Raw genomic sequence first — 15240 nt, 5'->3', positions numbered from 1 at the left:
GTTTGCTTTTTCCCTGAATCCAGGTTTGCTTGCATTGTGTGTCTGTGTGTAGAGCACTGAGCACTGCTCTGTGAGTAGCGATTTTGTTGTTTGCAAAGTCTGTCTGTGTGTGCACCTTGGGACATCCAGCTTTGATTTGAGCTTTGAAAGTCATCGTAGGACATTAGACATAAAAGGCAGAATATTTACCTTGCTGCTCTTCCCCTGGAAAGACCAGAGAATCACATTCCTGACTCGGCTGTGTCTGGGGAGGGTGGGTACCAGGCATTAGGGCACATTGCTCACAGCTCTCAGCCCAGCTCAGCAGTGTCTCCAGCAGTGACAAAGGGGCTTTTCTGGAGTAGGGCTGTGCCCTTGGGAAAGCAGTGCCTGCTTGCTCAAAGTAGGAATTATAAAATAAAAATGAAACTGACTGTATATGGACTGTGGGTTCTAGCTGTTGAAATTACAGAACCAAGGGGTCTCCCCATGGCAGACACATTTTAGCATTCATCCATTCTGTTTCTTCATGCAGCTGAAGTTGCTTACAGAGGAGGTCATAGTCTTAGACCAGCAAAATGCTAAAAGGAAGACTTCTTGTGCTGGGTGGGAGGAGATGTACACTCAAAACATTTAGTATATGAAATGTCTGTGGGTGGTCTGTGTTGACCATCACTTCTGTAACATGAATGCTTATCTGCTAGAAAGGGGACAAAGAACAGGCATTTTATACCTGAATGCTGTCAGGGCTGCTGACCAAAGATATGGGCTGTGAGCTACAGTGGAGCAGGTACCCTACTCTTAGGGGAAGTTTCTGAAGCCCTTTGGATCTCCTGGAGATATTGCTGGCCTTTCTGGCAGCATGGTTTGCTTGCGTGAGAAGAGCTCTGATCAGACAGGTGTGATCCTGGATCCTTCTTGAATTTAATGCAGACTTACACAGTTACAATCTACCTGAGCAAAACAAGCACCATCTTGTGCAACTACGTGAACCATAAACTTTTTGGGCAAGGCAGGTGTGGCATCTTCAGTGTCTGGAAAGCACCGAACATGCTGTGTGGGCGCCCTACTGTAATCCAAATTACAAATGCTAAAAAGGCTTTTGATTTTTTTAAGTGTTTTTTTCTAATAACGTGATTCGTGGCTTAATTTGGGTAGGCAAGAACTTCACAGACTGCATTGGGATGCTCTGCATGTTTCCTCAGGCCCTCATAATTAATCAATGTCAAGTTGTTTCTCTGTCTGCAAGGAGGCACCTGAGGAAAGCTCTTCCATGGCCTTAGGTTTAACTTGTTTGTCAGCCCTCAACTTTCTATTCTTTAGAATGGAGAAGGGGCATTCTTGATGTATAAGTACCCTCTATACTAAGTATTTTGGTACAGGCTGCAGAAAGCTTAAGTGAGTTTTCATTATACAAGATGACTTTCAATAAGTTGGTAATAGGGTTTGATGCTGAGAACCAGTATTTCAGATTTTCTTGTTGAACCTCTGGCTAACTTATACCAGCTTCTGACAAGGAATTTGCAACAGGTTTCATGCCAGTAGCTCAAGTCTTCAGTTGTGATAAAGAGGAGATCTGTGTGTTCCTTCTAAACCAGAATGGCTCCTATGTTGAACTGAATACTTAATTGCTGCATGTGCACCATACTGTCCTATCAGGCAACTCAGCTTTGAAAGTTTGTTTATACATTCAGAAACCTGAAGAGCTTTGTGAGTCTTTCAGCATCTGACATCACGTGCTGGGAGGAGGCTTCAGCATCTTCAGTCTGTTGCTTTTTGCTGAATGTTTACAGCCACTACCGATATTTGCATTTTGGGGGCAACAGAAAGATATTACTGTAGGCAGAGCAATTCCAAATTAAGTTGTGATAGTCCAACCACTGAAAAGAAAAAAATCTGGGCCAGCTTTACAGTGTTTTTATAGTCTAGTCGAGGTCTCTATAAACAATTTAAAATTGCTTTCAGGTTTAAATTTTCCAATTTCCCATTCAGAGCAGGTGTTGCCAGGTTATAGAATGTGTTGCAGAAAAGGAACAAAAACATTTCAAAAACACTGTGCTGTAACAAATATGTCAAGTCTGTGACAGATGAGATTTTAAAAAATATTTGCTCCACCAAAAGTAAAATGAATTCAAACCTTGCTTACTTTTCCCAGCTGTCATGTTTAAATAGGGGGTTTAGTAATGCATTTAGTCTTCAAAAGATCCAACAGTATGAAAAGATCCATACAGTATGAAAATATGAAACTTCTCAATTGTTTTTTATTTAACTGGGGAGAAAATATTTTTTGTAATGAAAAAACCTACCAGCAACCAAATTTCAGAGGTGCATGTTCCCGGAGTGGTTAAAAACCAACCCAAACTAGGCTTCAGGCAATGTTTTTTCAACAGCTTTAACCTCAAAGCATAGAGTAGACAGCTTTGTAGGAAACTGTAACACCAAGGTGATTATGGCAGTGACTCACACTTCCCTGTAAGGCATCCAGCTATCAACACACTTGGAGAGCTGTGGCTTTGTGCATGCAGGCAGGGTGTCAGTCAGTGCCCATTTGCCAGCCAGCTCTGAACTGCTAAGCTCAGAACTGCTTTGACATGAGCTGGGATATCAATGTGTTCAGAGAGCACCTCTGGTGCCCCCAGGCTTGCAAGATGCTGTAGAAATGGGAGGTAGGGATGGGGAAGTGCAAGGCAGGTTTGACTTGCCTTTTCTTTGCTTAATCCTCATGGAACTTGTTTGAAGAATCCTCTGAAATCTTCCTGTGAGCAGGTGCCGCGCTCCCGCCCCGGTTCCCTTTGTCTCAGCCCCGGCTAGCTCTCATCCTGGGGCGAGGGCGGGCGATGGAGGCACCCTCCGCCGCTCCCAGCTGGGGTTTGGAGAGTGCCTTTGTGGGTTCCGGGCAGCGCTAGCAAGCCTCGCGGTGGTAAATGAAGAGCGGATCCTGCTGGGGGCTAAGTCCGAGTTTATTGTAGCCCAACGGGGCCAAATATCCTAGAACGGTGCCAGCCAACAGGAACAAGCACAAGGTGCTTGCACTGGCTTATAAACTGTAAGGGAGGGGTATCCAACGACCAATGGGGATAGGGATAGGGGGTGGCTCCGGGATGGGGGGATATGGTGGGGTCCAATGGGGGAAGGATATGGGGGGAGCCCCAGGTCCTCGCCCAATCACCCGGTGCCCTGAGTAGAAGCTTCTGGATGGATGGGAAGGGGCACCGAGTGATAGACAAGGCACCCGGGGGGGGTAAAATGCCTCTTTCAGGGTGATGGATAGATACTGGGAAGGCGGGAAGGGAGGACAAGGCGGGAAAACTGGGGATAAACCAAGTTGCACACGGGGGTACAAAGGAATAAACCAATACATAATACAGGGATAATAAAACATATACATAACGCAACTCCACATCTCCTCCTTTTTTTGTTTAAAAAGAAAGAAAGGTGAAGAGGATAAAGTAAGTCTTTAAACGGGGGCTTCACAGTCACTGGGCTCATTTTGAAACTAGATGTTTCCTTTTTCTGGAAATTCTTCTTCTTGAAACCCTTCTTTGTTCAAGGGTTTCAGTTCATCACTACGCTAAAGCCTGTAATAAACACGATGAGTCTCAGCAGCAGCAAAAGTTCTGTTTCTTTAGAAAGCAACTGAAATTAATAGTTGAGGTAGGGGAGGTCTAACTCAAAGGGGAACAGAGAATCCCAGGAGCCAGGGAGGGAAGAGGGGGGACCAGGTGAGGGGGACCTTTTCCGCCGTCGGAGGGCGGCGTACCCAACTTGAGGACTGTCCGGTTTTTTCTTCTGGGTCTTAGGGACATATGGTCTGACGAATCTGGAAGGGACCCATCTCAGGCCTGAGGGCGTGGATACGCAAGCGTACCCCCGTCCCCAGGTGACCAAGTCATAGGGTCCCTCCTGCTGCCAGGTCTCAGGGTTTTTAATGAGAACTGGCGGCTTTTCCCTGACCTTGCTCTGCTCGTAGGAATTAAAGTGCCTCGCGATGGGGGGGTTGAGGCACTCGAAGGAACAGTTTAAGAAATTGATGGTAAAAAGGGCCCGCGCTAACTGAACCTGGGGGGACTCATTTTTAGCTGACGACTGTTGTTGTTTAAGCATCCTTTTGATGCTTTGATGAGTCCTCTCTACCACGGCTTGACCTGTCGGGGAATAGGCGATGCCAGTTTTATGTTCTATTCCCCATTGCTGCAGGAAGCTTGCGAATTCCTTGGATGTGTACCCGGGGGCATTGTCTGTTTTTATCTGTTTTGGGACGCCTAGCATGGAGAAGGCTTGTATCAGGTGTTTCTCTACTTCCTTGGCCTTCTCCCCTGTGTGGGCAGAGGCGAAAACTGCTCCAGAGAAGGTGTCTACGGAGACATGGACGTACTTCATCCTCCCGAAGGAGGGGATATGAGTAACGTCCATCTGCCACACCTCACAGGACTTCAGACCCCTAGGGTTAGCCCCTGCGCTCACTGATGGTAGTGGGAGCGACTTACAGGATGGGCATGTGGCCACAATGGCCTTGGCCTGGTCCCGGGTTAGATGGAACTGCCTCACCAGGCCGGGTGCATTCTGATGGTAAAGCTGGTGGCTGATCTTTGCTTGCTGGAACTTGTCCGGGAGCGGCGCCAGCTGTGCGGGGGCGGCAGCGAGGGAATCGGCACGGCGATTGCCCTCGGCCAAGAACCCCGGCAGGTCGGTGTGTGACCTGATATGCATCACATAAAACGGTTGCTCTCGGTGGGAGACTAGCCTTATCAGCTTAGAGAGCAACCTGTTAAGGGCATCGTTGGAGACACCTTGCAGGATTGCATCCTGTGCTCTAGACACTACACCTGCTACATAGGCCGAATCAGTTACTAAATTAAAAGGTTCAGAGAACCGCTCAAAAGCTCTAACGACTGCGGCCAACTCAGCTACTTGAGGGGATCCTTCTACTTCAACAACATCTGCCTCCCACTGCTGAGTTTGAGGATCTTTCCAAGTCACTACTGACTTGTGGGACCCTCCGGACGCGTCCGTAAAAACTGTTAGAGCTTTTAAGGGTTTTTTGCTCTGAATTTGTTTTGTTGACAGAGTGAATTGGATTTCGGAATTGAAAATTTTGTGGGCCGGTCTCAAAACAGAAATTTTTCCGGTGTAGCTGTCCAGTGCAAACTGCAATGATTCATTCTCTTGCAGCAGGTGTTCTAACATTGCTTTTGTGAATTGGCCCGATTCTAATTTCAAAGGAATGTGGATGTGATCAAAGTCACACCCCGCCAGCTCCCGAATCCGCGTTCTCGCTTTGCGGATTAGCTCTGCCACCAGCTCTTGTGGCCGTGTCAACCTTTTGGATCGTGAATGACTCAGGAATACCCACTCTATGATGGAGAGTGGGTCCCTTTTGTCCTTATCCTTGCCCTTTCCTAGGGTGTCTGCCCATTGGAAGATGACTCCGTGGAGGTGTGGCAGTCTGCCCAATATGATGAATCTGAAGGGCAGGCCCGGATCGTACCTGTGGGCCTGCCTGGCAGACATTGCCTCCTGAACCTTCTGCAAAGCAGCTTTGGCCTCTGGAGTGAGTTCCCTGGGAGAACTAGGCTCTTCCCCCCCTTTCAATAAATTGAAAAGAGGGGCTAGGTCTTCGTTGTTAATACCTAACCAGGGTCTCACCCAGTTTAAAGACCCACACAGCTGCTGTACGTCGGCTAGAGTCCGAATTGAATTTTTTATGGCCAATTTCTGCGGAACAATGGTCCGCTTGTTTATTTCTAAACCCAGGTACTTCCAAGGTGGCATTTTTTGAATCTTATCTTCTCGCAGCTCGAACCCTACAGCAACCAATGCACTGGTTGTCAGTTCAAGCGCGTGTGTAAGTAGATCGCTGTTGGGGGCACAAATAAGAATATCATCCATATAGTGCTGGATGATCACGCCCTCGGTGGCTGCACGCACAGGGGACAGCAATGAAGAGACGTACCACTGGCAAATGCTTGGGCTGACTTTCATGCCTTGGGGAAGAACTTTCCAGTGGTATCTCTCCATTGGGGCTTCTCGGTTGATGGAAGGAACCGAGAAGGCGAACCGTGGTGCGTCATCAGGGTGTAGGGGAATTTGGAAAAAACAATTTTTGATGTCAATGACAGCTAATTCCCAATTTTCTGGTAACATCGTGGGGGACGGCATCCCTGGCTGGAGAGGACCCATGTCTTCTATTACATTGTTGATGGCGCGAAGGTCATGAAGGAGGCGCCACTCGTCTTTGCCAGGTTTTTTCAGGACAAAGACGGGGGAATTCCAGGGGGATGTTGTTTCCTGGATATTCCCTTTGGCAAGTTGCTCCTTCACGAGCTCCCGAAGCGCTTTTAATTTCTGTTTATTGAGCGGCCACTGCTCTACCCACACTGGTGTATCTGTGAGCCAATTAAGTTTTCGGGTAGGACGCTCTTCAGTGACTGTTGCCCGAAAAACCTGGGGGGTCGGGATGTTAATTGTGACCCCCCACTGGGCCATCAGGTCTCTCCCCCATAAGGGTTCTGTGTAATCTAATACGAACGGGCGTAAATAGGCCGATTGTCTGTTCGGCCCCTCAAATTTTACGATGTTTTTTGATTGCTTTGCCAATTGAGAACCCCCTACACCTTGAATTTTCCCTGCCACGTTTTGCAATTCCCAGCGTGACGGCCAATCCCGTTCGGGAATGACTGTTACGTCTGCTCCTGTATCTAGGAGACCGCTTAGGTGTTTGTACTCCCCATCCTTCCGCATATAGCAGGAGAGCTTTGGTCTTTCCTTCCCTATGACCTGGGCCTGGCACACCTGGTAGCTTTTCTTCGCTGACTTTTTCCATAGATCCTCAGGGTGTGCCAGAGGCCCAGATGCTGGAATGGCTTGGGCGATGATTTGGCCCTTGGGAAGGAAGACTGGAGGATGGGGGCAGTGCAGCCACACCACTAATCGCTCGGTGTTCCTGGATGTCAGGGATGGTGCAATAGTGACTTCGAGAGGCGTGAATTTTGTGTCCCCAAGAACGATGTACTTACTGTGGAGGTTCCTCCAGGTTCTTGGGTCCTCTGTGTCGACAGCGATGGAGTGCCAGTCGCTGTCCCTTAGATGCAGAGCCTCAGTTAGGGCCAACCTATATGGGGAGAAACCAGATATGATGTTAAGTATCGGCTTGGGCTGGTTCGGGTCTCGACCCAGCCAAGCAGTGGGAATGAAATCCACATCTTCTCTCATATAGGCTGGTTTGTCAGCCATAATCTGGTGTGTCAAGTCCAGTGAAATGTCTTCAGGTGGGCATTGCAGGTAGTCGTCCCTCCCCTCCTCTGATGTTATAGAACCCACCATATTTATGTCCTCGCGCAGGGAGGGACTGCGCTGATGACTCAGTTTTTTTGTTTTCCCCCCGAGTTGGGGGCACTCTTTTCTTGTCGCTGTTGTTTAAACCTAAAAAACTCGTCCCTCAGCGGGCATTGGGAAGCCCAATGTCCCTTCTGCCTACATAGATTGCAGGCCTGATGGTGCTGTTGTCCCCTCGGGGGTGCTCCTGTAGGGCGGCGATCTGGAGAAGGGGTGGCTGGCGGTGTCACGGCTTCAACGAAGGCTACTCTCTTTGTGGGTGGTTTAGGAGTCTCTGGAATGTCTTTAGCAGGAACTGTCACCTTCCTCGCACAGACTTGTAGCATGCTTTGAAGGGTAGGCTCAGGGTCCAGGGGCAGACTGAGGATTGCTTGCCGGCACGCGTCGTTAGCGTTCTGCCTCGCAACTGTGGCAAGCATCCCCTCTCGCAGCCTCTCGTCCGGGACCTGAGCCTCCATCGCGTGATGCAAGCGATCCACGAACGCGACAAAAGGTTCTAGGGATTCCTGCTTTAGGGACAAGAAGTTAATAACCGTACCGCTGGGTCTTAACTTAAAAAACGCCTTTTCTGCTGCCCTAGTGCTGACTTGCAGCGCCTCTCTGGGGATTTTTTCTGCCTGTTTGGTCCCCATTTTCCAATCCCCCTCCCCGCACAAGTGGTCTAGCGATATTACAGCCCCATCCTCATCCCTAGAGCTATCTGCATTGGCCCAGAGGTCAGGTAACACCTCTCTGATCTCCCGCTTCCACTCGGACTCCCAGATGAGGAATTCTCCGTGGGTAATTAAACAGGAGAAGAGAGTTCGCATGTCTGCTGGGACATATTCTTTGGAGGAGAGGGTTGCTTTTAATAAGCCTCGGAAGTATTCGCTTTCCATCCCGAACCCCTTCTTGGCCTTGCAGAGCTCTTTGATGGTCTGCTGGGGGATGGGGGACCACTGTGCAAGGGGCCTACCCCCCCGCCGCGGGGTACAGGTGACAGGTGCGGCCGAGAAGGCAGGTAGGGACTGGGGTGGATCGGGGTTCCCACGCTCCCCCCCTCCGGAACCGAAAGCGTGGGAACTGGAAGTGGGGTCGTGGGAACCAGGGGACGAGGCGTGGTCTGGAGCAGGGGGAGTGGTATGGTGGGGACTCCCCTCCCCGGGGGTGGAGCTGAGGGGTGGGGTGTTGAATAATTCAAGGGAGGGGGAGTTGACGGGGGGTGGAGGAGGGAGGTGGGCGGAGAAATCCGGGGAGCAGAAGGGGTTGGTCTGCCGGAAGGGATTATGGGAGGGGGGAGGACAGGGATCATGGGAAGAAGGAGCACGAGTGGCGGGAAAACCCACGCGGTCACCTCCATCTTGTGTCCTGGGGAAGGGGGAAGAAGGGAAGCCATTTCGTGGGGTTTGGGGATGGAGGATGGGGGATGAGGGATCTTCGGGGGTCTGGGATAACTGAAAACGAACGGAGTCTCTACGGGACGGGGCTGTACAGCGCGGGGAAGAAGGGGAACGGGTAGAAGCAGAGACAGTGCCTGCACCGCTCTGCGGGGTGTCTAGGGTATTCTCAGAGGGGCCAGAATCTGCCTGCGGGCAATGCCGGGATGCCTGTCTGATAATACCCGACTTCGGGAGAGAGGGAGAGTTTTGCCGCAGTTTTCCCGCAGCGCTCGCCGCAGCCGCAGCCGCGGGAGCAGCGACAGCAGCCGTCCCGTGCCCTGCCGCAGCCGCAGCCTCGGGAGCAGCGACAGCAGCCGCCCCGTGCCCTGCCGCAGCCGCAGCCTCGGGAGCAGCGACAGCAGCTGCCCTGCGCTCCGCTGCAGCGGCGAGCGCTGCATCGTACTGCAGCGACCGGGCTGAGGGACAGGGAAGCGGAGTAGGGTTATATGAACTATCCGCCGAACTGGGGATCGGTTTGTTTGCGGCTGGCTGTGGCAGACTTTCGTAGCGATATTTAATTATATCGCGAATTTGGAGAGCCAAATGGGTGAATATGGAGAGAGAGAGATCTGACTGTCGCAGGATCTTCTCCGCTACCTGTTCCCAAAAAGGGGCTTGGTATAATTTAGCTGGCGAAATGTCAGGGAAAGTTTGCGACAACCACTGAACGAATTGTTTTACTTCAGATTTTTTAACCTTAATTCCCCCCACTAAAAGGATACCCACAACTTGGGAATAAATGCTCTTCTGCGGCACGGACAGCCTTGCACCCATGGCTGTTAGATGTTAAATCGTGCTGCAGCGCCTACGATTGGGAAAACACGAACGAAAAACAAAAGACCACACTTCCGGCTTTGTCACGGTCCTTTAGTTTCCCGCCCGGAAAGGGAAGCACCAAAAGCAGGAATTTTTTCCCCGAACCCCGGGGAAAAAGAAACCCACCAAAAAGGGATCCTTCCCCTAAAACCTAGGGGAAAGGAACCAACCAAAAAAAAGGACCGGGAAAGCCCCAGGGGCCCCTATACTCACAAACCACAGGGGTCCGAGAGGGAAGGGTGGAAAAGAAAAACCAATCGCAGGGCTTCTCCGCGAGAGAATCGACTCCGGAGGTGCGTTCCGGAGCTGCCGATCCTGTCCCCGAGAGCGCCACCCACTAAAACGTGGGTCTGCTCTCGCCGGGGTAGCTGACGGCCAGGAGGACGATTCTTCAGGTCTGCGCGACCCTAAAATCCTCAAACGAGGGTCCAACGCCGCGAAAACGGGGCCCCACGTTGGGCGCCAGCTGCCGCGCTCCCGCCCCGGTTCCCTTTGTCTCAGCCCCGGCTAGCTCTCATCCTGGGGCGAGGGCGGGCGATGGAGGCACCCTCCGCCGCTCCCAGCTGGGGTTTGGAGAGTGCCTTTGTGGGTTCCGGGCAGCGCTAGCAAGCCTCGCGGTGGTAAATGAAGAGCGGATCCTGCTGGGGGCTAAGTCCGAGTTTATTGTAGCCCAACGGGGCCAAATATCCTAGAACGGTGCCAGCCAACAGGAACAAGCACAAGGTGCTTGCACTGGCTTATAAACTGTAAGGGAGGGGTATCCAACGACCAATGGGGATAGGGATAGGGGGTGGCTCCGGGATGGGGGGATATGGTGGGGTCCAATGGGGGAAGGATATGGGGGGAGCCCCAGGTCCTCGCCCAATCACCCGGTGCCCTGAGTAGAAGCTTCTGGATGGATGGGAAGGGGCACCGAGTGATAGACAAGGCACCCGGGGGGGGTAAAATGCCTCTTTCAGGGTGATGGATAGATACTGGGAAGGCGGGAAGGGAGGACAAGGCGGGAAAACTGGGGATAAACCAAGTTGCACACGGGGGTACAAAGGAATAAACCAATACATAATACAGGGATAATAAAACATATACATAACGCAACTCCACAAGCAGGTGATTGGGTTTGGGTAATAATTAAAGGTCTGATGAACCACTAAGTGGGGCAGTATGGAAGGAGAAAAAGGCTGCTACTACCATGACTTGCCAAAAATTTCTGCAAGTGGTTATGGGAAAGATGACCATCACTTTGGATCCTCAGGAAAACAATATGAACTTGGGAAACAGACCTGGGCGTCCCTATAGGCAGTTCAGAGTAGAGGGTACAGCAGTAAACTATTTCCAGATGTTGGGATTTGCACGGAACAGGCAGACAAAAGATGGGGACTCGTGCATTGTGAGTTTCCCCATCACCAAAAATAAGGCAGAAAGCCAAGGAAAACAGTAGTGATCATGATATGGAGAGAAGTGGTCTGGGTGAGAAGTTGGAAGGTTGGGATTATTCAAACTATGGAAGACTGGCGAGGAATGCTGCATTTGTACAAAATGGGTTGCATCAAAATGGAATGCTCAGGAAAAAGAGGTATGCAGAAAGATGATACAAATTCAGGAAAGGAAATAGATTTTCACATAGCATGCAATTAGATTGTGGGATGCATGGAGTGCAGTTGCCAGCTGTGCTGGATGTCATCAGGAAGGAACAAAAGGTGACTTAGGGAGTGTGCAGGTATGCTCTAGCAGGTGGAGTTCACAGATCATATAAACAATGCTTTCAAAAACATCACTGGTGGTATAAAACTGGTCACATGCATAGTTCAACTACCAAGGCCAATCTTGATAGTTTATTTGTATTCCTCTGTCTTTGGTGATAAAGTTTTTGTGTCTCTGACTAAAATTGTCTAGCACCAGATACTGTTTGTGGCACAGCACTGGGAAAGCTAGGCTGTTGTGACTCAGTATTGCCCTTCCCGTGTGGGTTGTGTTTGGCTTTGCACATCTTACTTTTTTAGAGGTGAGGCAGAGTGAGTAATGTTTCCATTTTATTAAAGAGAATTGAATAGACTGTTAATATTTTTTAAAGATGTACGTGTTTCATTTAAAGTTCCCTTCAGGCAAAGTCAGTTTTGTTAGGCAGCTGACAATGCATTATAGTTATATTGTTACTGTCATAAAGAAGAAAATACACCATGCTCAGTTTTGGGAATCCAAACAAAACCACTGTTTTTTTTTCCTCCCTCCTTTTTTTGCTTCCTTCAGTTTTTAATAAGCGACCGTGACAGAGACCCGCAGTGTAACCTGCATTGCTCCCGGTCCCAGTCCAAACCGCTGTGTGCCTCTGACGGCAGAACGTACGAGTCCATGTGCGACTACCAGCGAGCCAAGTGCCGTGAGCCGGGTCTGAGCGTGGCGCATCGCGGCCGGTGCAAAGGTACGTGAATTCCAAATGCCTCTGAGAGGAGAAATGGGAGGCCTGCCTTGTAAGAAACGGAATTCTTAGACCTTTGAGTTTAGTACCATGCTTTGAAAGTAATCTGATTTGGAATTGTGCATTCCTGCAAGCATGGGTGTCAGAGTCTCGGTTTAGGCAGTAGAGTATGAGCTGACTGAATGATCAATGAAAGAAGGCAAAGGAGCCACAGACATCACTGGAAAAGGGCTGATATGTATTTCTGCAGACAGAAATAGCTGGCCCTATGGAAGTACAAAACCAAATCCTGAAAGCAGTCTTCTTCCTTGCTACCTGTGCTGATAAGGAATCACTACACCTTTGACCCTTTGAGTGGCAGGAATTTGGAGTGGGGAAGAACATGATGTGCACTAGATGTCTAGTCCCTTTTCAGACATACACAGCCTTTCTGCGCTGAGCTAATTAAGAAGGCAGTGCATGCAAGGTTTTACATGGCTTTTTTTCCCATTTTCTGTTACACACTTACTTAGAAGTGAGAATACTCTGCCTCAATCAGCTCTTAGGCATAGTCTAAATATGAAGTTGAAACTTTTTTAAAGGGTTATTGGTGTCTTGTCACACAAATGATTTGCATTTGCAATGAAGTGAAAAATAAAGTGGGGTCTATTTTCTGAGGGCACAATTGGCTCAGAGGGCAGATGGCACAGGTGTTTTTGGTAGTGAATTAATGCAACAGGAGAAACTCATTAAAATCCATGTGACAGAATTAAAAAAAATCATTTAAGCCTGGAATTTGTTTATAAAGGCTTCTTTTACTATTGTGAAAACATATCTTGTTAGAATTACTTGATATAAAATGGAAATCTCTTTTCAGTATATTGACAGACTTTATAGTTTAGGTGAATTATGAGCCTAACTCAAATATTGCTCTCTTTCAAACAACTTCTCACTGGAAAAAAAACCTTACTTGTATGATTTGTTTGTTTGTTTTTTACCAGTGCTGGGTTGGTTTATGGCAGCTTCTACCATAGCATGGACTGAGGCCTTTGAATCAGGCTTCTTTCCAAATACCAGAAACCCAGAACCTTTCTTCACACAGTTTTAGAAGCACTTGGATTCTTCTTGCAAGTGATGCATTTTTGAGTATCACAATAAGAAGCAGTATGGTGAGAGTCTTGTTTTTGCTTTCATTCCTTGAGCAGATTGTCTTAGATAAGCAGCTCCATAGCTGATATTGGCATATAAATGGGCACTGTCCAGTTGATTGAAAAATGAGATCTGAAATGCAATACATTCATATACTAAACAAAATTTGCTTCCCAAACTACATGGCCTATGGCATATTGTGGTTCCAGAGTCCCAGAGAGATAACTGAGACATTTTTTTTATCTTGGGCACAGGTAAAGTATACTTTCTTTCTGTGCTCTGATGCATCTGTAATGTTTAGATGAAGCTAACTTGCATTCTCCTTTCCTTTTTCCTCTTACCTTGTGGTACTCTACAGTACCTAATAACCTGGGAGTGTTTGTAAACTGCAAGTCTTGCTTTTAACCCACTGACACTCCTGCCAATCCCTGTGAAATAGGAATATTCTTTCAACTATCACAGGCAAATTTAACCTAGCTGGTAATTTCCATATGTGCAGCTCTTGAAAGGTATTTTGTTTTGCTAGCTGCATTAGGAACATGACCTTTAGTGCATAAAGATGGCAGTTGTTGGCAAATCTGTGCAGTTGTGAGACAGCTGTGCTGACCTACAGGCTATTGGCCAGGTCTGTACTGTGTACTTGCAAAGAGGAAGGTATTTCCAACAGTGTTCGAGCACCCTGTACTGCAGCAGGACACTGGGTATACCCTGAACAGCTTTCACTCCTCCTGCATGACACATGCTTTACAGGAGAGCTCCCATGGAACTGGAAGGGATCCCATGGGCCATCGAGCTCAGTCACATACAGTTGTGATAGATACTGTACCCAAGAGCTTATCCTTATGGAATGAGAAGTTTTAACCTGCACTTTGCTCTCTGAAGGGGGAAAAACAGCAGGTGACTAAAATAAGTAGAAGAGAAAGTATAGTGTGGACAGCAAGGCATAGTTCTTGAGCCCAGATTATCATAGGCTTCAGTGTATATGCTGATGACTTGAACTGTACTTGTGCCAAGGGAAATAGAATGGTTTCCATAGCGAGAACAGAACCTTTTTGATTCAAGTTAATGCTCTATTCTCTCTCAAGATTCTAAGGACCTTTAAAGATGAAATCTTGCCAGCCCTTTGGGATCTATACCCCTTATTCAGCTCTTGTTTGTTGCTAGCTTCCTCACGTACTTTTCAATGAAATTCCTTCAGTGCTAAATTATCTGAACTCCCTCCAAACCCTCACGCATCACAAAGGGTTAAAGTCAGGAGTAGCTTAAAATGATCAAATTATGGCATCCCTGACAAATGGAGCTTCACTGATGAGATTCTAGAGAATAGTTCCAGATGCTATAGCTGTGTCTAAAATACACAACCAAGCAATGCTGCCTGGATGTTTTCTCAGGAGGTGGCATAATATCTGATGTTAAATAAGAGTTATACCTCAAAACTTTGCGGGGGTGAAGAACAAATACTTGTTAATCTTGACAGCTTGCCAAGAGTCATTTATGCAGTGATTGTTTTACTGGTATATATCTGTGGCTTAAAACACATTTAAATTCTTTGTTAACTGGTTGATTTCTAGGAGCTTCTTTGGCTTATTTAATTACTACGTGGAAGTGTTCTAAAAGTTCTCTTTAGATTTATTAATTGGATTAATAAGTCCATTATTAATAAGGCACAGAGTTTGTTCTTACCACAAGTCACTGTGTCCACTGTATATGTAAGTTACTGGTGGAGAATGTTCTACATTCAGCCTTTCTCCTGGGACACAGTAAATGAACACAGCTTTTGACCTATGTGCTAGAAAGGCAAGTCTTCTGACTGATGGGTTATTTAAAGATAATCTTCTCTACCTACTATTTTTGTTGGACAGGAGATGATGTTTTGAAAATACTTTCTGCTCATGATCCATGTGTAGATCCATGTGTTTTGTCTTCAAGTTTGCTTTATTCTCCCTTGATTGTGAGTAAGAATGTCCTTCCTTGGCAGCAGTTAGTAAAATCTAAAATGTCTCTTTCAATCACTTTGCAAATTTCAGCATGTTCTGAATAAATTAGGGAACTCTGGAGTAGAAATGCACTGTGAATATCAAAAAAGGAACAGAATGAATTGATGTGAAAGGAAGACAAGAAGGTGATCAGGAGTAGTCAGTGTGGATG

The 15240-nt window shown here is 47.9% G+C and overlaps 1 protein-coding gene across 10 annotated transcripts in view; it reads left to right on the top strand.

The window, feature by feature from the left end:
- SMOC1 (SPARC related modular calcium binding 1) overlaps positions 1 to 15240 on the top strand; it is a 136616-nt gene that overhangs the window by 36309 nt on the left and 85067 nt on the right. For all 10 annotated transcript variants that reach the window (XM_085582017.1, XM_085582015.1, XM_085582014.1 and 7 more), the window contains exon 2: positions 11796 to 11967. In XM_085582017.1, the coding sequence (XP_085438143.1) occupies positions 11796 to 11967 (172 nt within the window). The remainder of the gene's footprint in view (positions 1 to 11795; positions 11968 to 15240) is intronic.

The sequence above is a fragment of the Lonchura striata genome, chromosome 5 (genome assembly GCF_050655825.1).
Source record: "Lonchura striata isolate lonStrDom1 chromosome 5, ASM5065582v1, whole genome shotgun sequence".
NCBI lineage: Eukaryota > Metazoa > Chordata > Aves > Passeriformes > Estrildidae > Lonchura > Lonchura striata.
The sequence above is the reverse complement of the archived record's forward strand: the minus strand, read 5'-3'. Positions and strand labels throughout refer to the sequence as shown.